Source organism: Capricornis sumatraensis, chromosome 7 (genome assembly GCF_032405125.1).
Source record: "Capricornis sumatraensis isolate serow.1 chromosome 7, serow.2, whole genome shotgun sequence".
In the NCBI taxonomy this organism is placed as follows: domain Eukaryota; kingdom Metazoa; phylum Chordata; class Mammalia; order Artiodactyla; family Bovidae; genus Capricornis; species Capricornis sumatraensis.
This window is the reverse complement of record NC_091075.1, coordinates 26,109,856-26,133,731: the sequence shown is the minus strand read 5'-3', so window position 1 is coordinate 26,133,731 and position 23,876 is coordinate 26,109,856. Positions and strand designations below refer to the sequence as shown.

Genomic DNA, 23,876 nt, shown 5'->3' with positions numbered 1-23,876 from the left:
CCAGTCAATTTGTTTGCTGGAGAGGAAAAAAACAAAAAAGATTAATTATGTTCCAGGCATCATGCTAAGCCTAGGGAGACGAAGTGAATAAATTCTTGCCTATGAAGATTTCACAATTAAAGAGAAAGTTGTGTTGCAAGTGTTTGTGACACCCTTTCAGCACAAACTACAAGAGGAAACATAGACAGCTATGCCTGAGGGAATCCGAAAAATAGCTTTACACAAAAGAAGGACAGGATAATAAGCAACAGGGGTCAGTGCCGAAGTAGAATAAACAGAAAGCTGTGGAAGGTTTTACTGGGAGTTTTAAGTCATTCAGCTTAGTTCCATCAACTTTATACCGACCAAAACTGACACACACACACACACAGAATACACGTATAAATACAAAATATTCTCCCTGTTCCCAAGAATTAACACTGTAATAAACTGCAGAGACTTAAAATAAGTTCAGTACAATATGGCATATGCTATATTACAAATAGTTTCAATATGCAGGCGATAAGGGTCAAATTCCATAATACAGAGTTCTTACAATTCAGTCAAGAAAAGGTCACCAATCAAATATGCAGAGCAGAATCAGATATTCATTTTTAATTGATCACTCTAGTGATAGTATCAGAGAGAGGACAAGTTTGAAAGCAAAGAGACTAATGTTGGGAGGATACAGTAGCACTGGGCAGAGTATTTAAAAGATCTGAACTGAATAACAGATTTAATTAACTGGAGAGATGGTGGTCAGACCACCCAGGGTTAAAAACACAGGAAAACAAATAACCCACTTTATTTTCATCCTTACCCATCCACAGCAACTGCTGCATATAAGCTGTGAGGGAAAGATCCAGAAAAAAGACTAGGTTGCAAATACAGATGTGTTACTCATCAGCCTAGAAGCCAGAGTAAATCCTATGTGTATAAGGGGGTAAGACTGCCTGGAAGAACTTTTAAAGGGATAAAAGAACATCAACACTTAGGACTCAATAAAGACGGGCTGACAAAGAAGTCAGAGGAGGAAATCCATGACAGACAATGAGGACAATGTTTGAGGAAGAAAGAGGTTGACCCACTGTGCCAAGTATCACAGAGACCAGCAACTGGACAGTCACCGGTGACCTCCATCAAGTGCTTCAGAGGAATGGCAGAGGCCCCCAACCTACAATGGACTTGACGGTGGTTAGGAGACGAGGAAGTCTTTGCTTTAATACAGGCTACTTCTAGAAGAACACCACTGCGCTTTCCAGGGAGCTGTCCAACAATAAAATAACAATACCGAACATCTCCTGAGGGCTCTTTCTAAGCAGGCAGTGGGGAAGGCATTTCAAACACAATTCCTCTCACCTTCAAAATCAGTATTACTGTTTCCACTTTTTCAGTAAGAAAAAAATGGGTTCAGGATGATTGCAAAAATTCCCCATGAACACACAGCTGGCACACAGAGAAAGGAGAATTGAAATGAAGGTTCTGTCAAACCATAAACCTCTTTCCACATTTTGATTATGCTTCCCCATCACTGGAAATGGAGGGAGGGGATGTGTTAACCATTTAACAGGAAGGTCCTTTTTTTTTTTTGGAAGATGGTTGAAGTAGTTGACTTTTAAAGACACGTCCACCTTCAACAGCCCATGATTCTCTCACATACTTTGCTCACAAATATAATAACTATAATAGCTACAGAATTCCAGATCTAAATGCTCAGCACTTTTTATGCTATCTTTATTTTAAAATAAACCCATATCTTAGCAATGTTCCCATTATATTACACAGAGAAAATTAATATTAATTTCATTTATTTTTGCCAAAAACTGAAAGTACGGTCTATGAAGACAGTTAATCACTCCCTTTTCTGCACTCCACAGCATGCCACATCTTCTGCTATTAAAGTGACTGTAATTTACATTGTGACTTGCTTTCACACCCACTGCTGGACAGTAACCTTCCAAGATTGTCTACTTTATTTTAAGCCCTAAGAACACAACACAGGGCCAGGAGGCACTAAAACTCTGATGTTTGAAAGGAAAGAATGGAAGGATGGATGAGGAGATGAATTGTTTGGTAAGTGAAGGAAATAATATTTTTTAAAACAGCCAATTTACACTCAATAATGCATTATTTAATCTATTTACCAACTGGGAGATTTAAAATGAGTCATACTTGAAGGAAGCAGTATGGAAAATTGAGTGATATGAGCGGCATGAGATATGGATTTAAAAAGAGAAACGAATGTTCACTTTCAAAAAGGCTCCTGTAATACAGAAGTTTTCCTGGATTCAGTGTCACCCAAAGGCAAAAAAAAAAAAAAAAAATTAATTCACTAAATTATTTTTTAAAGATCAGTTGCTTTTGAAACCTCTATCAAAGGCCAATCTTATCCTAAATAAATAATTAATCATGGAATTTCAGGTGTGGCCCATGGGAGATGTTCGAAGAGAGAAAGCTTCATAGGGCACTTTGAAATCACTCCAAAAGTGTCTACCTTTATGTTTCAAGACCTATTCAGTCTACAGATCTGTCTAGCAGAGGTCTGTTTTCTGAACCTCAAGTCTCAGACTTTTTTCCTACCGAGAGTCATATGACATGACACTCACTTGCACAAAACACTAGCATGAGTGAACCCAGGTTCCAATAAGCTATGCTCGAAAACGTTCATGGAAACAAAGGCAAACATTGCCCCAGCTTATAAGGATGTCTGATCTCCACTGTGATTAAAGCCATATCGGCAGGATCAAGAGGACTGCAAGCTATGCAAATACCCACCGTGACAGCTGCAGCTCCATCCCTTCTTCTCCCGCATGAGGAAACACATCAGAATGCAAGTGAAAGCAACATTTTTAGGTTGAACTTGAATCCACCCTGGTTTATATATAGATGTTTCAAAGCATGTCATTTGCAAACTTCTGTAGGTTATCAGTAGCTGCTAATACCTCACAGCTGAGTGTAACACAGACCTGTGTTGTGACACCACAGTTGGAAGCCACTGGCCTCTTTTAGGCCTCAGTGAAACTTAAACTAGTTATCAAATTACAATCAGACTCTCTGGGTTAGCCAAATTCAATGGCCTTAGGAGCTGTTTATCAACAACTTTGAAAGACTGAGTGCCAGGAGTCAGGGCAGGCAGAAGACGCACGTTCCGGCTCTGGTCAAGTGGGGTGCTGAGCGGCCTTCCTGGTGTGATATGAAAAGTAAACAAGGAACCTGGCCTGTCCTCAATTGCCCCACTAAACCACCATGGTGTCAGGCTATCATGCTGACTTCAGTACCCGCCTGTATCCCAAATAAAAGCAAGCAAAATACAAGCAACGCCTCCAGAAAATCACTGTTAAAATGCATCTGCTAGCCAGGTTTTCTGGAAAGGTCCTACTTCAGAGCAGATTTAGTATTTAATAGCTTAATGCTGGGGGTACTGTGGGACTGAGAAAAGATACGAGTGAAGAAAATTTCAGTAGGAAAGGGCAAGAGACGTAAGAGCCCTCAGACCATGGTGGTCCTCACCCAGACAAGGGCCATCATGGGATGGATGCTAGACTGGGGCCCCTCAGTGAAGGACTTGAGCTCCAAGAAGTTCAAAGGTTAGCACGGGGGCACAGAGAGCAAGAAGAGTGAAGCAACCCAGCCCATGGTGCTGGAGGTTCCACAGGAGGAAGTAAGCCAAGATGAATCTTTGCTCACTTCTCCAGTTTCAAGAGGCCTTGACAACTTGACGTGGTTTTATAAGAAGTTACTGGAATAGGGAAAAGCCCAGAAACCATGCCATGTGGGAAGAAGCTAGAAGACTTAAGAACATGAAAGCTGTTTTTAATATCAAATAAACTCTTTTGTAAAAGACAGAAAAGGTTCATTTTATCGAACTCTATAGGGCAAAGCTAGGAAGGACAAACACCGACGTCAAACATCAGGAAAAACTCTGGTGAGCAGAAAGGGCCAAGTTAGAGCAGGAACTCTCGGGAAGTTGGGAGCTCTTTCTCACTAGATGTGTTCACAAAGCAGTGGGATACAATCCCGCAGGCAATCTGGACAGGGGTTCCATACTGGAGAAGGCCTGAGCCAGATTTCTGGGGCACCTTCCAATTCTGAGTCTGATTTGTTAATTTTTGTTAGGTTCAGACTTGAGCAAGTATGAGAGATAAAAGGTCTCCCGTCCCCCTCCCCCATTCACAATCAGAGGACTGGCTCCAGGCCAAAAAGGAGTTAGATTTCCAAGGTTTCTTCTAACTCCAAACATCCATAATTTTAGACTTAGATCTCATTTACACTCAAATAAATGAGGATCATGTGGTCTCTCCATTCAGAAGATCCCCACAATCCATGCCAGTGTTAAATGTCCTTAACTGGTTAAAAAAAACAAAAATCACCTGAATCCCCAATGCTTCTGAATAGCATTTTCTCTAATCCACTTGAAAGTGGTGGTAGATAACATCTGAGTGTGATGTTATATGCAGAAACTGTAGAAAGAGACTTTTTAATATGTGAAATCTATAGTTAAATCACCACTCAGCCTTTTCTTTTTAAGACTGAAGAATCCCAGGTGCTGTCGTAACTTAAAATCCTTTAATCACTGGGAGGGGATCTCTCTGTTTTTTTTCCCCCCTAACATATTCCAAATTTTTCACATCTGTTTCTAGAAGTGTCTGTGCAGTGAGACAGCACCCGTGTAGAATGTGGAGGTGAAGACAAGAGTGGTTCCCTCCTGGCTGCTAAATGCAAACGGGCAAAGGTTGACGATGAAGAGACTGTTATGTAGGAAACTATAGTTTCTCTATAGTTTCCTTGACGGAAACGTATTTCTATCACACATTAAGTCCTGGCTCACAAACCAAAGCCTGGAAAGCCCTGGCTGGCCCGCCTTAATGTGGAGCCATATGACCAAGTCTGGGATAGTGCAGATCCATCTGTGGTCCTCCACAAGAGCCCTTGGAGAGCAGGCACCTGCTCACACTGCCACCCTGTTGACATGGATCCCAAAGCCACACTTTTCTCAAAGGCTTCACCGTGCAGAGGTGCTGTCAGGAGAGCTGACTCACAAGGAGCCTGCATTCCGGGCCTGCAAGAGTCTTCCTTATTATTACACAGACATCTCATATCTGGGCCTGCAGCACATTTCACATCTCTATTTTGACTCCAAAATGTATTAACTTTTATTCATCTGGATTTACACCTTTCTTAAAGTAAGCAATACAACTGTAAGTGAACCCTGTACCTCCCCAATGCCTGTCACAATAATTCATCCCTCAACCTAGCATCATCCCCAATCTTCCCCATGAAAAATCTTCCCCTGCCTTTGAGTAAACTAACCTATACACCCTTTGACTGACACTGATTCACTGAAAACCAAGCACTCCCTGGGTAAGCCACCACTGCCTGCAGCTTCTGCAAGCTGGTTACTGCATAGAAATCATAGGACCCCCACTATGAAACAGAGCATTTCAAAACTCATGTGAAAAAAAAAACCCTTCTACAGGACTGGCACTTACAAATTAAGAAACTCCTCATGTTTATGAGCCACCCATGATTTAAGATCCACAAAAAAAATTTCAAAATAGAAAAGAACCCTGTAATTCAAAATTTTAAATCCCTCTTATCCTTGATCTATCATTTCATTTATTTAACAATCTAGGGTAGGCTAACGATACAAAAGTAAATGGAACCAAGCCCCAGTCTTCCGGGTTCTCCACTTCCTTGGGAGGAGAGCCAGACAGACAAACTAACCATCACAGCAACAGGCTCTAGTCAAGGTGTCCACTGTGAATATGAAGGGACTGAGTCCCTTCACTACTCCAGCTGAAGGTATCAGGAGATGTGGGTCCCCCAGGAGGTAACATTTGAACTAAAGCTGTAATCATGAGAATTAAATAATGAGAACTGTTATCATGCCAATAGTCAGACCCACACAGAGAAGGTATGCATGTACTTTATTAGCATTAAGTATACACAGCAGACCAACAATGCCAGGTTTAATAATAAAAAGAAAGGTAATTCCTTTGCAAAAAAAAAAAAAAATTGTAACACAAACGTGAAGCCCTGACTCAGGTTCTATTATTTTAAGAGACTGTGCTTTTAATTTAATTTGATAAAATGGTATAGCTCACAAGATGTTAAATACAAATGTCAAAGGATGGCATAAAGTCCACTTAGGAGAATATAAGAAGTCAGAAGAATTAGCCACCTTTTACCATCTCACAGCCCATATATCTTCCCACTAGATAGCAGCAAGTGACACTACAGGGGCCATAGCAGGGCAGGAAATTATATTGAAGAGGGCTGCATTACTGGATTACAAAAGCTTTACAGAAAATGATAAATTGAGATGCAAACAAAGGAAGAGGATTTTGCTTTGTTTTGGTTTGGATTTTTTATGTCTTGCTTTGCTTTGTTTTTGTTGTCATGAAATTTGCCAGGTCATTTTTCTCTTCATGACCATGCCTGGACAATAATTAAAACATATAAATCACCCAATAAATCAAACACTGAATGATTAACATATCTTTTCTGACTTGTCAGAAATCGGTCAGGCTAAGGAGAAATACAGCAGAAACTGAAAGAAAGCTTTCAAGTTAATATGCTAAGTTGAAAAGGATTTAGCCTTTTAAACTCAGCTGGCATAAAGCCAGTCCACATGACCAAACAACAAAACTGCCCTCAATCTAACTGTGTCACCTTAGTAATGCCTTCTCCTAGTCCATTCCCTGATGTGGCTGGAGAAGGAAGCATTCCAATCAACCAGGCAGAACCATTTACAGAGAATCAGAAGTGATATAATAAACTCAATATAAACACATAATGTGTCTCCATTTATGGCTTCTGGAGGCACCTGATAATTTTGCATTGCCCAAATCATTCAACAAGAATTTATTCAATGCATAAAGAGCAAGGCATTGAGCTTAGCACTATTGATTCAATGACCATATTTTTCAAACTAAAACCTTGAATATATATTTTAACAAATCATTTTATGTAACTTCCAAGTAAATGCAACAACTTGGGAGACACAGTTTAGACACTGACATACTATAATTTCCAAAACATCCTAATACTACATGTAGACAACTGAAAATTTAAATCAGAAGCAGCTGCTCCTCCCAAAAAGAAAACTGGGAGCTATACGGTCACCAAAGTCTTTAACCCTTAGAATCCTGGAACTGACAGGAATTGTTTTTAATTTAACTGCATATGAATAAAACATTCTCTCTGAATATCAACCATCATTCTTCTGGTTTCACAACTGTAGCAAGTATCTGAAATTGACAAACGCTGAAAGGTAGTATGTCATAATCTCCAGGCAGCTGTTAACATAAATCTCGATTTCTACTCATTTTTCTCTTTTGCAGAGATATGCAGAATTTCCAGCTGCAAGGGATAAATGTTCATATAAAGTCAGATAGACCATCTTTTAAAACAGAGTTGACTATATTTTGCTGTCAGGCAAAAGAACAGACTAGAGAAATAAAAAGAAAAACACAAGGTTCCAATCTTCCCTTTAACGGTCTCAAAAGGAATCCATCCAATTCCATAAACAGCATTTAAACAACTGATAACTCCTTCCTCAGAGCTTATATATATATTTTTCAAATACCTGAAAATGCATTTGTGAAATGGATTTGAAATTCGGCAATAGGTCTGCCTCGTGAGAAATCTGTATGCAGGTCAGCAAGCAACAGTTAGAACTGGACACGGAACAACAGACTGGTTCCAAATAGGGAAAGGAGTACGTCAAGGCCGTATATTGTCACCCTGCTTATTTAACTTTTACGCAGAGTACATTATGAGAAACACTGGGCTGGATGAAGCACAAGCTGGAATCAAGATTGACAGGAGAAATACCAATAACCTCAGATATGCAGATGACACCACTCTTATGGTAGAAAGTGAAGAAGAATTAAAGAGCCTCTTGATGAAAGTGAAAGAGGAGAGTGAAAAAGTTGGCTTAAAGCTCATCATTCAGAAAACGAAGATCATGGCATCTGGTCCCATCACTTCATGGCAAATAAATGGGGAAACAATGGAAACAGTGATAGACTTTATTTTGGGGGGGGCTCCAAAATCACTGCAGATGGTGACTGCAGCCATGAAATTAAAAGACGCTTACTCCTTGGAAGAAAAGTTATGACCAACCTAGATAGCATATTAAAAAGCAGAGACATTACTTTGCCAACAAAGGTCTGTCTAGTCAAGGCTGTGGTTTTTCAGTAGTCATGTATGGATGTGAGAGCTGGACTATAAAGAAAGCTGAGCACCAAAGAACTGATGCTCTTGAACTGCAGTGTTGGATTAGACTTTTGAGAGTCCCTTGGACTGCAAGAAGATCCAACCAGTCCATTATAAAGGAGATCAATCCTGGGTGTTCCTTGATGCTGAAGCTGAAGCTCCAAAATTCTGGCCATCTGATGCGAAGAACTGACTCATTTGAAAAAAACCCTGATGCTGGGAAAGATTGAAGGCAGAGGAGAAAGGGACGACAGAGGATGAGATGGTTGGATGGCATCACTGACTCAATGGAAATGAGTCTGAGTAAACTCCAGGAGTTGGTGATGGACAGGGAGGCCTGGCATGTTGCAGTCCATGGGGTTGCAAAAAGTCGGACAGGACTGAACGACTGAACTAAACTAATAGGTCTAAGTCCTCAGGTTTATAGTCCTCTGTTTTAAGCGATTACTCAGAATCCCTCACCATGGAGGAATATCAAATTTTTTATTTGATTTCTTACATAAAATATAATTGATAGCTTATCGATAAATACAGCCTGTATGAATACAGGAGATGGAAATATAAAATAAAATGGTTTTAAAATGCTGAAAATGCAAAGACTATTAAAGACAGTTTACAAACTGAAACTCTGTCTCAGTATACATCATTTCCAGTTGACTGTATTTTTAAAAAGTAGTAAAACACCTAAGAAGCAATGGCTCCTATTTTCACTTGAGCTCTCTCTAGAAATTAACTAAATCCTCAAACCAGAATAACAACATGGGTTGTTATCTGTAGTTCAGACAAAGAGTCTTACAATAACACTTTACAAAATAAAAGTATAAAAAATTCCTTAACAGGAAAGTATGCTATTTCTGTTTCCGAGTACATATTTACATGAATAGGAAACAATGTTTGACAGTTTTCCTTAGTTAACCTCATGCCAAGATCAAACCAGATTATAACATTTATCATCAAAATTTAAATTTCTGCTAAACATAGAGATCAAAAGCTTCTTCTAATAAAACTATTTTATACAGTCAGTAATTCAGTAAAGAAAACTTTGAAACAAAATGTGACATCCTAGATATTGCTAAAAGAAGTGACAGTTCCAAACAGATGCTCAAGAGAGAAGAGACTCTTTGTTAAAGGGAAGAATTTGCTTACACTTACCTCCATTCTAGTCCCACCTGTGACCAACCATTCTATCTTTTCTGTCTCCATTTCTTCAACTATAAAATGTGACATGAGCTACCACTGCAGAGCCAAGGCATTCATGGATTTCAGGATTAATGGTTCTGACTATTCTTGAGTGACCCTGAAAATACATTATTAACACACTGTCATTTGTAATTCTGTGTCAGCAGTGTCTGAACTGCGGTTCCCAGGTGAGTGGATCAAGGGTAACCTTCCCAGCTCTCTATTCCCATTTCATGATCCTCTGTTCTCACCAGTGACTGATGAGTACAATTGCTGCCTGTTTACATATAGGACTATCCTGTGACGTTATAACACATAACAGTGGGATTACAGGAAGCTAGAACTCAAAAATCTCACTGAATTCCTCTTAAACATCAACAGAATGCGACTCTAGAAAATTGCTGAAAAAATTAACAAAATGATTTGCTAGTTTTTATCTAAGTTCAATATCATGAATCATTTTTTTTACATTTCTAGAAGTGTCTGAAAGTTTCAAAATGCTAATTTAACTGGATTTGCTGAAAGGAAAGTAGGTCTAGAAAAATGCTGTTTTCCAAGGAGGTCACTCTAAATGGATTCTTTATTTGGTTTCATAATCAGTTTCAACTTTACACATGGCTGCCACAAAAAAGATAAGGAAAAGCATAAGAGGCCAATTATAAAAGTTACAAATGCACACTATATCAAAGTCATATTTCATATCTCTAAAATGACAAATAAAAATGCATCATAAATAAATAGATTTTACAAGACATATTTCTAAACTAATATAAACAAATGTTAGAGTAAACCTAAAGTGTTTGTTTTTTTTTCCACATTTTAACTGGATGTCTTAATATAGATTGTTCTTTAAAGCAGAGGCTCTTCCCAGAGTTCCCAAAAAACTATTATTTTTTAAATGTTAATTCTTCTAACTGATGGTACTTTAGAGTCACTGGAGTTTCCCAGAATCCTGGCTGCAACTGTTGCCTTAAGCCGACAAAACGTTTTGAAAATAATGCACTTGTGTTATATTTACTTTATAGTAGAAATCCTGAAAGGATTAAAGAATAGATCAATCTAATTTGTAATTAACAGCATTAATTTGCATGCCGTTCACTAAGTCCTGATAAGAATTTGTTCTCTATTATCTATGACCAAGTCATGTTGCTTATAGTATTAATTAGATCAGCAGACCCCTTTTTTCACATCCAGTGCTGATGTAAACTCCAGCCACCAAACAAGGAAATTTAGTCAAAGTTTCAATTAGTGACACTGAATTAATGCAGTTTTACTAAATTCAAACGGAAAACCAAATACATGGAAAACCTCAACCGATTTTAACAAACATCAGTAAAATAAATTCACAATGAGCTCTTCCTGACACACAGCAAAAAAATGGCATTATTTAATATTCCAAGAACCAAACATGACAGTTATCACTGATATAGCAGCCTCTCTCAGCTAGAAACACTAGTGGCATGAATCCCTATTTACTTAATATTCTACTTAGCAACAATCATCTTGCTTATAAGATATTAGGTATCTTTCCAGAATTTCTCTACCTGTACTTTGTCTGCACAAATACTATATAAATTGACAATACACAGAAAGACAGCTCTAGTTTTGGGGTTTTGTTTGTTTGTTTGTTTGTTTGTTTGCATTCCCAAGAGTCAGAGGCAATCTGGCAGAAAGCACAAGAGTCTCCAATCTAAGGGTTTTGAGAAATTCCCCAAAACGCTTTCCAGGAACTGACCCCTCAACAACTCACCACAGTATCTGGAATGTCTACCATTCAAGTAATTTGGATTAAGAGAAAAGGCCCATTACAAAATACCTGAAGATGGGAAGAGAGGAAAGGGCAAGAGATGGAACAAAACAGCAGACTCAACACATGCAGGTCAATTTCTTCCACCTGTTTGACAGAGTCCCACAGACCATAGGGAATGTTAGGGCCACAGAACAAAATTTAAAGGAAGGACCAGGCAGAGAGGCATGAAGGGAAGCCAGAGTTTGGAACGAGGCCTATGGAGCACCACTGGGACAGGGACACAGTTATTCTTCTACTTATTGCCCTTTGTCTTTTGCCTTATAATTATACAGTGTTTTCTTTTTTAAAATATCAAACAGTAAATGGATGAAGTTATTCTGATTTCCAACAAATGGCACTACCAAGATGTTTTCTCTGAATTTTTATACTTTGCACTGTTTTTATTCCAAGAACAGTCTAAATAAAACCGCTCCAGTTTAGCCAGATGAAGTAACTTTCTGATGTTATCTAAATGAATGCTTTCCCTCTCCAATGCTGCCATTCCCTTCCATTCTTTAGGTTTACGAACTGACCAGCATGTGTGAACACCTTCAAGAAGATGCTGAATATCTGAAAAATTGCACAATGGAGACTAAAACTCAGCCTACCTATCTTTCTAAAGTTGTTTTGGAAACACAAATCAAGAAAGCTGTCACATCATCGCATTACTACAAACAAAACCACAAGCACAGCTTTATTCGTAAATAGCAATATAATATACAATAAAAGCCAGATCACAGTAATGAAGATAACTATAAACAAATGCCATGGCCTGCCACAATAATAATGATCCAAGTTCTTATTCCCATGTGAGAGTAAATATTATCCATACTGCTTAAAATGAAAAAATGCTTATGGAACAAAAAATTTCCCTTGCCTACATTAAAAAATGAGTCAATCTCAGATCACGAAGATAAAGTCTAACAAAATTAAAAGTCATGGCTTCATGGCTTCATGAATCGTATCTTATCAAATTTTTGTAACTGTGAAAAATCTTTTGGTAATCCGCTTTCCATTCTGAAAATATGTACTTTCTACTTGCTAAGTATATACATATATATTCATGTGGAAATGCTATGTCATAGAAGACTGATAATCAAAACAGATTATCTTCTCAATTAATTGTAAAACTCATAGGTATGACAAAATGTTAAAGCCAACTTTCAATAACGCCTCTTAAGCCAACAGTAAAAAATCTATAAGAAAGCATAAGAGGAACAGCAGTAGTATTTCCACCTTAAAATCAGGATTCATCAATAAAACATTTTCAATAAACAAAATTTTCACAAAATTTCACATCAAGATCCCTATAAAAAAATACGCAAAATTAACTTTTCCTATTTTGAGTCTATTATACTCATCCACATTTCAGTTCTGCAAAACCATGTAAACTAAATTTTCTGAATTATGGGTGGTCGTGTGTATGTATAATGAAAACCCATTTATGATCATATGTATACATTACTGTAAAAAAGCAAGACAGAATAACCATGGAATGGTTGAATACACTTTCACATAAACCATTAAAGACACTGAGCCAGAATGTATGAACAATTATTTCACAATCTTCACTTGATGACAATTTTACAATTACATTAAGAAGCCACATTTTGTGACTTAAAACAGAGAACTGATCTTCTGTGTGCACATATGAGTGTTTCCTCATTGCTGACACATTTTACTGCTGCCATATAAATTGTAAGCTTTATATCAAGTTTTGAAAAAAGGTAATCTCAACATACAGACTGGAGTTACACCTAAACTTCACACCTTAAGAGAGATAGTTGTTATTTTCTGCTATTTCAGCAAAAGGTCTTAATTTTTTTTAAATGTCAACACAGGCCCTTAACACAAAACATAATTCTGAATGAATTTGAATTGACTGTTTACATGAGAATCCATGCCTGCAGAAAGAACAGTTGTGCATCTGTAGACCTATTTCAAGTCATTTTGGCAGAGATACTACTTACTTATTTTGATGGGTCTATGAATACTGCACCGAAGCAGGAATGATTCTAATAGAACCAAAACAAGACAAGACACACACACACATCACTTTAAAAACAAAAACAAAAAAACTGAGCAAACCTGAGTGGAGCCATGAACATTTCTGAAGTCTCTGAAGGACTTAGGCATTCATTATGCATGGTTTTTCGACTGCTGGGTTACTTCACCTAAGTGTTCATGGTGCACATGACTTCACTGCCTTGCACTCTAGTTGCTTGCTCAAGCCACATTAGATACAATCTCTGTTCTACACACAACACACAAGCATACACACACTCTCTCTCTATACCAGCCCGAGCTGTTTCCAATTTCAGAGGCCCGCTCAGCGTGTAGCCCATGCCCATCCCTGCTCTGCTCAGTCCTGACCCCAGGAGTGTAGGGACGCTTACATTAAGTAGGGATACTACTTAAAGCTGGTATATCTGCTCTGTTGCTTCATCCTTCCAGAGTGTATAGCATGGTCCCTTCCCCACTCCACGAGTACAACGGAGACGATGGATTCCCGGGTGCGAGAGAGGAGACCACTACTTGTCCCCTTCCACACCCCAGGCATCCCGGCTTCTCTCGTCCAAAAACCCCAGAGCCATTGCTGCCTGGAGTCTGTGATCCCGGGGCGGGGGAGAAGAGCCAATGATAGGAATCAAATAGCCCGTTCAGGAGCGGGTGCCAGGGGCACGGAAGGGGCGAGCCGGGTGAAGTTACCAGCACCGGGGAGGTGTGCTTCGGCAGGGCAGCATTCGAGAGCAATGACAGGTCGGCGGGGGAAGGCTGGGGGCGGCGAGGGAGGCTGGGGAACAGCTTTTCCTGTCTTTCTCAGGGCCTGGCGGGGAATCCCGGGGCTGCGGCGGCAGCCGGGCTCGCGGGTCGTCCCCCGCCTCCCACGCCCCCCGCACCCCCGGCGCGTGCCCTCCGCCGCCCCCTCAGTGCGGCCGCTCCCGCCCCGCGCGGAAGGAAGCGCCGGGCTCCCCCCACGCTCTCCCGCTCTCTCGCGAGTCCTGTGCAGGCCCTTTTCGGGGGGAGGGGAAGGGGGAGGGGGCGCAGAGGGAATTGCTGCAATAGAGCGCCGAGAGAACCCTGCCCGGGCGAGGCAGGCGGTGGAAAGCCACGGCCACATAAAAATGCCATATTAATTTTTTAAAAGCCATAAATCACCCCTCCCTCTGCAAACGAAAACCATAAACCCGATCCCATGCAAGCCCGCGAGCAGCCACCCACTTCCTATTTCTGTCACAGCAGCTACACCCTGCCAGCAACCAACCCCCCCGGGCGCCCCCTCCCGCCACCGCCACCCCCGCCACCCCCGCCACCGCCTCCCCTCGGCTCAGCCATTTGCCAACTGACGCCCCCGTAAATAAAAATGCCCCAAGTGGGGCTGGGTGGGAAGCGTGGGGGAAGGGCGCGCCAGAGAGGGGGTATTTGAGGCTTGCACAATATCCTAGAAGGTCCGTGGCTGGAGCGAGGAGAGAACCCCAGGCGGGGGGAGGGGAGGCGAGCCTCCCGGGTGCCTGCGGCACACGGTGCACCCAGGCGATCGCAGCGCGCCTCTTACCTTTCACCACCCTGTCGGTCGTCGACAACTTGGGATCAATTGCCTTGGGCTCGGACATCTCCAGCCGCCGGGGGACAGCGACGCGCTGCTCGTCCGTCCTACTGCACACCCCGACCGGACCGGCGGGCCAGACACTCAACGCCGCCGCTGCCGCCGCGCTGCAAACCGCTTGGCTGGAGGTTCTGGGCTCTGAGCTGGCTTTAAAGTTACTGCCTTCTCCGCGCGTCCCTCCTCCTCCTCCTCCTCCGCCGCCGCCTTCACTCCTCCTCCGCCGCCGCCAGCCCTGCCGACTCTGCTCCGGGCTGCGCGTGTGTGGTGGTTATTTATTTATTTTCTAAGCACGCCTCTCGGTTCTTCTTTTATTCTTGGGGGAAGGGGGATGGGGCGGGGAAGCGCACACACGAGCACCCACCCTGGCACGGAGATCGGGCACCGCGGAATGGAGCCCCAAGCGCGCACACTGCTGGGATTAAGACCGATCACATGGGGAGGGCCGGGGGCGAGGAAGGAGAGGCAGGGCCGCCGATGTCAGTGCCACTAGCCGCGCCTCGGCGTCCCCGGCGGCGGAGAGGCGGCCGCCGATGCTGCTGCTGCTGCCGCCGCTGCTTCCCCACACCGAGCGCCGCTGCTGATCAGCGGCCGCCGGAGACGTCCCGCCGCCTCGCTCGCCCGCGCCTGCCTCTGCCTCCCCGCGCCGCTCCTTCACTCATACAGGCACAGCCACGGAGCTCGGCAGACTCAGTCCCCGGCGCAACCTACCCTCCGCCGCCACCACCGCCTCGGCCGCCGCCGCCGCCGCCGCCGCTGCCGCCACCGCTCCCGCCTCCGCCTCCTCCCCTTCCTCCTCCCGGCCCCCTCCTCTAGCGCCGGAGCGGCCTCCTCCTCCCCGCGGAGCCCTCCCCCTGCTGCCCCTGACGTTGAAGCTATGGGCGCTCATTGGATAGCGTGAGCGTCACTCACTGCTAGCGGCGCCCTCCCCTCTGGCCCCGCCTCCCGCTCCTCCTCGTCGTCCCCGCCCCTCGCTCTGTTTTCTCTGGGCTGCCAGATCGGCGGGCCTGCTGCCTCCACCGCCCAGTCCCCCGCTCAGGTGTCACTGTTGCTGGCAGCCCGGGATTAGGGAAGGAGAATGGGCGGGGGGTCGCGGCTGGGAGGAGAGAGGCTCTGCCATGGCACCCCCCCAGCCCCATTTGGCCTTCTTCCCTGGACCCCGCACACACACCCCACGCCGCTTTGGCAACCGTGCCTTGCCGGCTTGGGTTAAGCCGCAGTGTGAGTAGCCAAGTGCGGAGGGTGTCTCCGGGTGTGTGCGTGCGTGGCCCGCGAGAGGGCAAGAAGGGAGGAGGCGAAGAGAGCAGGGAAGGGGGTTGGGGTGAGAGGCGGCCGAGGAAGGGCGGAGGAAGGAAGAGCGCGAGGAGCTCCGGGGCCGCCTCACAGCTGCTGTCGCTGCCGCAGCTGTCCGAAGAGAATCGCCGAAACGGCGACGAACCAACAACTTAGGAGAGACGGGCTCCGCTGTGATGGGTGTACTGCCTGTTTTGCTACTGGGGCTTTTGTGGGGGGCTGGGGTGTCGTGATTATTAATGTTTCCCACCCCTGCATCCACACCTTTGGTGGAGGGGCCGCTTCGAGCGTCTCCGGCCGGAGACGTGGCGGAGCGTGCGGGGCACGGGAGCGGGCTGCCCACTGAGGATGGGGACGGGAGGACACGCGACCCCGGCCAACTCTTGAGTTACCTAGGTTAGCCCTAGGCGGGGAAAGGGAGGGAAGAGAAACAGCGGAGAGGGTCGCCTTTTTCACTGTCGACACTGCACACCCAGTGACTGGTCGGGACTGGTGACACAACATCCGCCTCCCCAGCTCCAGTCCATCATCCGATACCCACTTGGTGCTCCTAATACCTGCAGGGCACTGCAGCCCAAGGCGGGTCCCCATTCTGGTATCCTCGGGTTGGAAGGAGTGTGAAGGAGAGAATGGGAAGCTAAAGAGTGACTGTGACCCAAATGTTCCCTTCTGGACTGCAAATGAGGAGCAGATTTCCCTCAGCAAGAAGGTCACCTCGCCACAGCCCATCTCCCCAGACAACCTCAGCCCCAAGGACCGAACACCGGCAAAGGTCGGGGACAAGGATTAACGTTCAAACTCGAAAAGAAGTTTTAAAAAATTGCCTGATGACATGAGTGTGGCTTCAGCAGTATGGTCTGCAAGGAATAGAAACTCACAGTTGGAGGTTAGGTGAGCCTCCTGGAGGCCTTTTTAGCCAAAGGATTTGTCCCTGGCTCAGGGAGACTGCCACTAGGTCCAAATTCTTCTGCCCAATTCACAACTCGAAGATTGTTATGCGGTATTTAAGCAAACAATACATTCAATCAATATGAATCCTGCTCTTTTTATATGCCAGACACTGTGATAGGTAATGAAAAGGGCCCTTGCGGGTAATGAAGCCTAGAACTGCCATGAAAATATGAGTTCTGAGAGAACAGGGTATTGCCTCAAGAAGGAGTTGTTGAAAACAGCCTCTTGAGCACAGACAGAGCTAGTTGCTAAGGCAGATTTGGGAAGTTGGCCCCTAGCCAGATGGCACAGAGCAAAGCAAGGATGCCAAGACCTGTAGATGAAGAAGAGGGCCTGCTTGAGGAAAGATCAGGAAACCATGTCCACGGATGCTTGCTTCTAACTCCTCAATGTTCTTTCCCGCATACTGCAAGCAGAGATACAATTCCCACCAATGTTTGGACTCACTTTTCAGATCCTGGAAAAAAAAACTTAGTACCAAGCTCAGGGGCTTAAACTGTCAGCACCATAGAATAGTTTTATGATGCAGATAGGAAATAAAGGCACACCTTTCAGGCACACCCTTCAGTCCGCTACAAGTCTAGAACACCTCCTAGCTGAAATATGTGTGGGAAAAAATGTTATGAATCATAATCACTTTACAACACATCTTATTATCATCAGGTGCCTTTAATGCATGTGTCTGGTTCCATACTGTTGCAACACAGACACATCTTCCTAGTGAAAATTGGACCCTACACCAAGGAAAACTAGACAGAAGCTTATTAACTAGAGACCAATTATGTCCACATAGCGGGCCTACTGATAGAGCCAAATCTAAGGTATTTTTTTAGATGTCGTACTATCTCCTACTGTCATGCTTCTTTTTATCCTGTTAGACTGCCCAGTCTGCCTTTGATTATATTACCATTTGCATCAGCTCACCTTAGACATGGAATTTACATTTTCAAGAAGTTACCGCAATGCCTGGATGCTGAATTCAACAATATCCTCTGTGAAGAAAAAAAGAAAAAATTTTAAGAACTTGGCAAAAAACCCTCACCATCTACCAAAATTTGTATTTCCCCTTTTTTAGTATACTCTCTGCAAAGCGTCTAACTAGATACGGATTCCGTTTCCCACCTGCACCTGCTTGCATCTGAGCAGGTCCATGTGACTAGTTCTGGTCAATATGTGGGCTGAAGTGTTTCATCACTTTTTGACTAGGCAGTTGAGCAGCAGATATGCATTCTCCAGTCTATGGGCTCCCATCTATAGCTGAATTCAGAGACTTCTAGAGTCCTAGAGAGGGTGTAACCTCACATGGAAAGAGCTGAGTGCCTAAACTGCCACATAGAACAATGCTACCCACTTATTAGAAATATCACTTTAGCACACAAAAGTTACTATGTTAGTTCAAAAGAAAAGCCCAGAATTATTGTGTATCTGTTATGTAACAAAATTACCAGGAGACTAAAAATATATTTACTTTTTAATACATGAACATAAAACTTTGATTTTTATAAATATCTCAAAGTCTTGTTATATGTGAGTTGCACATATACTCTATGCAAACATTTAGGTATACAGTGCTACTTCATCAAAAGTAATTATGAATATAAATATATATGAAAAAAAGAAAATATTGAGAATTTGGAGTCAGCTATGCATTCAAATGCTCCATCACAGTTTACCTCCATTGGTACAAATTATAGTAAATGGATAATGTTAATTTGCTATTAACTGTTCTACTACATCTAGCAACTTTTTAAAGGAAAAAAAAAAGTAAAGATATTTCATTTTATATCCTGTTTTGAGAATATCCGTCTTTGAAATTTTTTACTTTCCTGTTGGTTCTTGATAAAGTACTATCATTTTGACATTAAGAGTTGAATAGTAGCTTCTGGTTTTGATTCATCTGAGGCACGCACTTCATTCTGAGTAGCTGACGGCAGACAGCAGTATGTCTGTCCTATTTTCACCTGAGTTGATGGAGCTAAATGCTGAAGAACCTGCAGAGTATATAGCCAATCCTGATGGAGCCATGAATCTGTACGAGAATTAGATTTATTGTCTTAAAGCTAATTCCTCTGACACTCGCTTTTAACATGTTCTACCCTATTTGCTATAGAAACTCTATGAAAAATATATTCAAAATAGATTTTATTTGAGATTTATAGTAAAAAGCCTTCTTATTGTTTATCTTTTGGATTCCCCTTGAAATTTTATTGAACCATGTTTTTTCCAGAAGTTAGTTTTACTCATTTGGGAAAGTTGTTATAACTAATATGTTCAAGAGTAAATATGTTTGTTTGTTTTGGGTCTTTTTTCAGTCAGGGACCAAAGTATAACTTATGGAATTCTATGCTAATTTCATAAAGAGAGGATATGTTTTATGTAAAATTTGGCAAGACTATGGGCAATCATTAATTTGCATTTAATAAATATTTTTATATTTGTTTTATTTATATTTGCATCATCATTTCATATCCCGATTCTGATCACAGAGTAAGTGCTCAACACATTTTGCTGAATGAACTTAAAAAGTATATTGGCATCCAATATATGACAGGTTAAATACCAGAGTGCATACTCAGGAATATTTCAATATTCCTAATATAAGAAATATATATTAATATATTGTTAATGTATGTATATGTATATTTATTTACTTATACACACACATTGGAGAGAAATCTTATAGTCCTTTCTCCTAGCTAGTTTTAATTTTAGCTTCATTATTAATTTTAAAATTATGAATAGATTAAGGGTGTCATGTCATACATGTTTACATTTAAAATAGCTATATGCACGCTATTATACTGAACATCCAAGAACTATTCATGCTGTAGAACTGTATGTATTCTGACTTTTCTAAACTCAGAGTTTCAGAATATTTGACCTGAAATGAGCTGGAGTTTACACTTGAAGTGCTTTGAGAACATCTTCAAGAACTACCACAAACAGCTTAGTAATCAAACTAAAGATAACACGTTGTGGAAGACCTGGTAAATCAATTTAGGACAAGCTTTGTCAAGCCCTCTAAAAGCACATTTGCATATACCAAATCAATTTCGTAATTAGAAATGGATTTTACTGTTCAAAGCCAGCAGAAATTTAACCTTACTCAAAGTTACTTTTGCCCATTATTGATGGAAAATTCATGAATTTGCAAGTAAATATTTTATTAAAAAAGAGTCTTTCAGTCAGACCAGCCATCTTTCTATTTAATTCTGATTAATGGTATTTTATTTTGCTAGTATTCATGGTTATTGGAAAGCCTATAGATAATAGGCATTTATTGAACACCTGCACATATCAGACACTGGGAATATGACATGAAAATACCAAGTCTCACCGTTCATATACTTTACATTCCAGTGAGGAGAGACACACAACAAAAAGGAGCAATTACACATACAGAATATGTTGGATGAGCTAAGTGGTAAAAATCATGTATACTGGTAACAGCACTGAATGGAGTGATTGGCAAAGTAGAGTTACTCACTGTTGTAGACAGATCATTTAGGGAAGACATCTCTGAGAAGATAATATTTCAACAGAGAGTCAATGAAGTACAGCTATCTATGCAGCTATCTGGAAAAAGAGTGTTCTGTGTTAAAGAAATGGCATGTGCAAAGGCCCTAATGTAACAGCCTGTTTGACCTTTGTAAAGAATTGTCAGAGGAGGCCAGTGTAGTTGAAGCACGATGAACCAGAGAGAGTGGTCCAAGATTAGGTCACAGAGGTGCTATAGAGTCAGATTATACAAGGCCTCATAGTCCATAGCTGCTGCTGCTGCTGCTGCTGCTAAGTCGCTTCAGTCATGTCCGACTCTGTGCGACCCCATAGATGGCAGCCCACCAGGCTCCCCCATCCCTGGGATTCTCCAGGCAAAAACACTGGAGTGGGTTGCCATTTCCTTCTCCAATGCATGAAAGTGAAAAGTGAAAGTGAAGTCGCTCAATCGTGTCCGACTCTTAGCGACCCCATGGACTGTAGCCCACCAGGCTCCTCTGTCCATGGGATTTTCCAGGCAAGAGTACTGGAGTGGTGTGCCATTGCCTTCTCCGCATAGACCATAGAAAAGATTCTAAACATTATTCTGGTGAAATAAGCAGTATTTTATTAGGAAAGTGATATGATATGATTCAAGCTTAGAGAAAACCATGTCTCTTGTAAGAACTGACTCTGGATGCAATTATTGTCATAATCCAAGCTAGAAATAAGATAGTTTGGATTAGTGAGAAGGAAGAAATGAAATGTATCCAATTCCAAATATATTTTAAAGGTAAAGCTAAAAGATTTGTTGATGGATTGGCTAGAGTGTGTGGGAAAATCAAAAGGACTCCTTGGAGTAAAGAACACCAAAGTTTGGGGTGGTGTCTCAACAAAGGAAAAATGGAGCTACCATTTACTGAGAAAGGGATCATCGGAAATGGAGAGCATATATTATGAAGAAGATCTAAAACTAGTTCTAGATATGTTAACTCTGAGGTGAACATTTGACATGGATGTGGAGATGGCATGTAGGTAATGCGTATATGACTCTGGACTTGAGAGGCAAGGGTCAGGCTGTTGATGTATAAAATTGGTAGTCATGACATCTTCAGTTCAGTTCAGTTCAGTCGCTCAGTCGTGTCTGACTCTTTGTGACCCCATGAATCGCAGCACGCCAGGCCTCCCTGTCCATCACCAACTCCCGGAGTTCACTCAGACTCACGAGCTATTTCAAATCCTGAAAGATGATGCTGTGAAAGTGCTGCACTCAATATGCCAGCAAATTTGGAAAACTCAAAAGTTGCCACAGGATTGGAAAAGGTCAATTTTCATTCCAATCCCAAAGAAAGGCAATGCCAAAGAATGCTCAAACTACCGCACATGACATCTTAGTAGTCCTTTATTTTAGTTGGCAGAAGTGGAGGGACCTGCAAATCTGACAAAAAGGAGTAGCTTCTGGGGGAGAAATGTGGTGTCTCTGAGGTCAAGCACATGAAGTGTTAACAATGCTGAAAATTTGAGTAAAATGACAACTGAGAACTGACTGTCAGTTTTGACAAAAGGGGAGTTCACTGGTGATCTTCACAATTCAGTCTTTATACCTATCCAAAATAGCATCTCATCAGTCTCTGCCTCTTTATACAGACTTAGGCCCTTATTCATGTTTATAATTAGTTGACAGTACATGTGTATATCTGTAATGCATATGATGTGTTTGTCTATCTTCCTGCAACTATATGCTATGACCTTTGAGAGGAGGAGGAAATTTGTCTTGTTCCCATTTGAATCTCTGGTGCTTAAAAGCTGTTTGTAAAAAGAATGGCTTACAATGCTAACTCAAGTTAGTTTTTCTTATTTTTTAAATAGTTGAAATAAGTATTTTAAGGAGGTTGGGGAGGGAGAATTTAGTGAGGTAGTCAAAAGGTACAGACACTTAATTAAAAAAAAAAAGGTACAGACATTTATTTATAAAATAAATAACCCCTAGGGATGTAGTGTAAAATATAGTCACTATAGTTGGTAACACTATATCACAGATTCAAAAGTTGCTTAAACAGTAGTTCTTGAAAGTTTTAATCACAAAGGAAAAATTTGTGCCTGTGTGAGCTATTCAGTTCAGTTCAGTCACTCAGTCGTGTCCAACTCTTTGTGACCCCACGAATCACAGCACGCCAGGCCTCCCTTGTCCATCACCAACTCCCGAAGTTCACTCAGACTCATGTCCATTGAGTCAGTGATGCCATCCAGCCATCTCATTTTCTGTCGTCCCCTTCTCCACCTGCCCCCAATCCCTCCCAGCATCAGAGTCTTTTCCAGTGAGTCAGCTCTTTGCATGAGGTGGCCAAAGTACTGGAGCTTCAGCTTTAGCATCATTGCTTCCAAAGAAATCCCAGGGCTGATCTCCTTCAGAATGGACTGGTTGGATCTCCTTGCAGTCCAAGGGACTCTCAAGAGTCTTCTCCAACACCACAGTTCAAAAGCATCAATTCTTCAGCGCTCAGCCTTCTTCACAGTCCAACTCTCACATCCACACATGACCACAGGAAAAACCATAGCCTTGACTAGACAGACCTTAGTCGGCAAAGTAATGGCTCTGCTTTTGAATATGCTATCTAGGTTGGTCATAACTTTTCTTCCAAGGAGTAAATGTCTTTTAATTTCATGGCTGCAGTCACTATCTGCAGTGATTTTGGAGCCCCCAAAAAATAAAGTCTGACACTGTTTCCACTGTTTCCCCATCTATTTCCCATGAAGTGATGGGACCAGATGCCATGATCTTCGTTTTCTGAATGATGAGCTTTAAGCCAACTTTTTCACTCTCCTCTTTCACTTTCATCAAGAGGCTGTTTAGTTCCTCTTCACTTTCTGCCATAAGGGTGGTGTCATCCGCATATCTGAGGTTATTGTAATTTCTCCCGGCAATCTTGATTCCAGCTTGTGTTTCTTCCAGTCCAGCGTTTCTCATGATGTACTCTGCATATAAGTTAAATAAGCAGTGTGACAATATACAGCCTTGACATACTCCTTTTCCTATTTGGAACCAGTCTGTTGTTCCATGTCCAGTTCTAACTGTTGCTTCCTGACCTGCATACAGATTTCTCAAGAGGCAGGTTAGGTGGTCTGGTATTCCCATCTCTTTCAGAATTTTCCACAGTTTATTGTGATCCACATAGTCAAAGGCTTTGGCATAGTCAATAAAGCAGAAATAGATGTTTTTCTGGAACTCTCTTGCTTTTTTGATGATCCAACGGATGTTGGCAATTTGATCTCTGGTTCCTCTGCCTTTTCTAAAGCCAGCTTGAACATCAGGAAGTTCATGGTTCACGTATTGCTGAAGCCTGGCTTGGAGAATTTTGAGCATTACTTTCCTAGCACGTGAGA

At 42.1% G+C, this 23,876-nt stretch overlaps 1 protein-coding gene across 2 annotated transcripts in view; it reads right to left on the bottom strand.

Moving 5' to 3' along the window:
- Positions 1 to 14,900, bottom strand: part of PPP3CA (protein phosphatase 3 catalytic subunit alpha) — a 321,661-nt gene extending 306,761 nt beyond the window's left edge. For both annotated transcript variants that reach the window (XM_068975525.1, XM_068975523.1), the window contains exon 1: positions 14,724 to 14,900. In XM_068975525.1, the coding sequence (XP_068831626.1) occupies positions 14,724 to 14,781 (58 nt within the window). In that variant the 5' untranslated portion in view covers positions 14,782 to 14,900. The remainder of the gene's footprint in view (positions 1 to 14,723) is intronic.
- Positions 14,901 to 23,876: the final 8,976 nt, after the last annotated feature.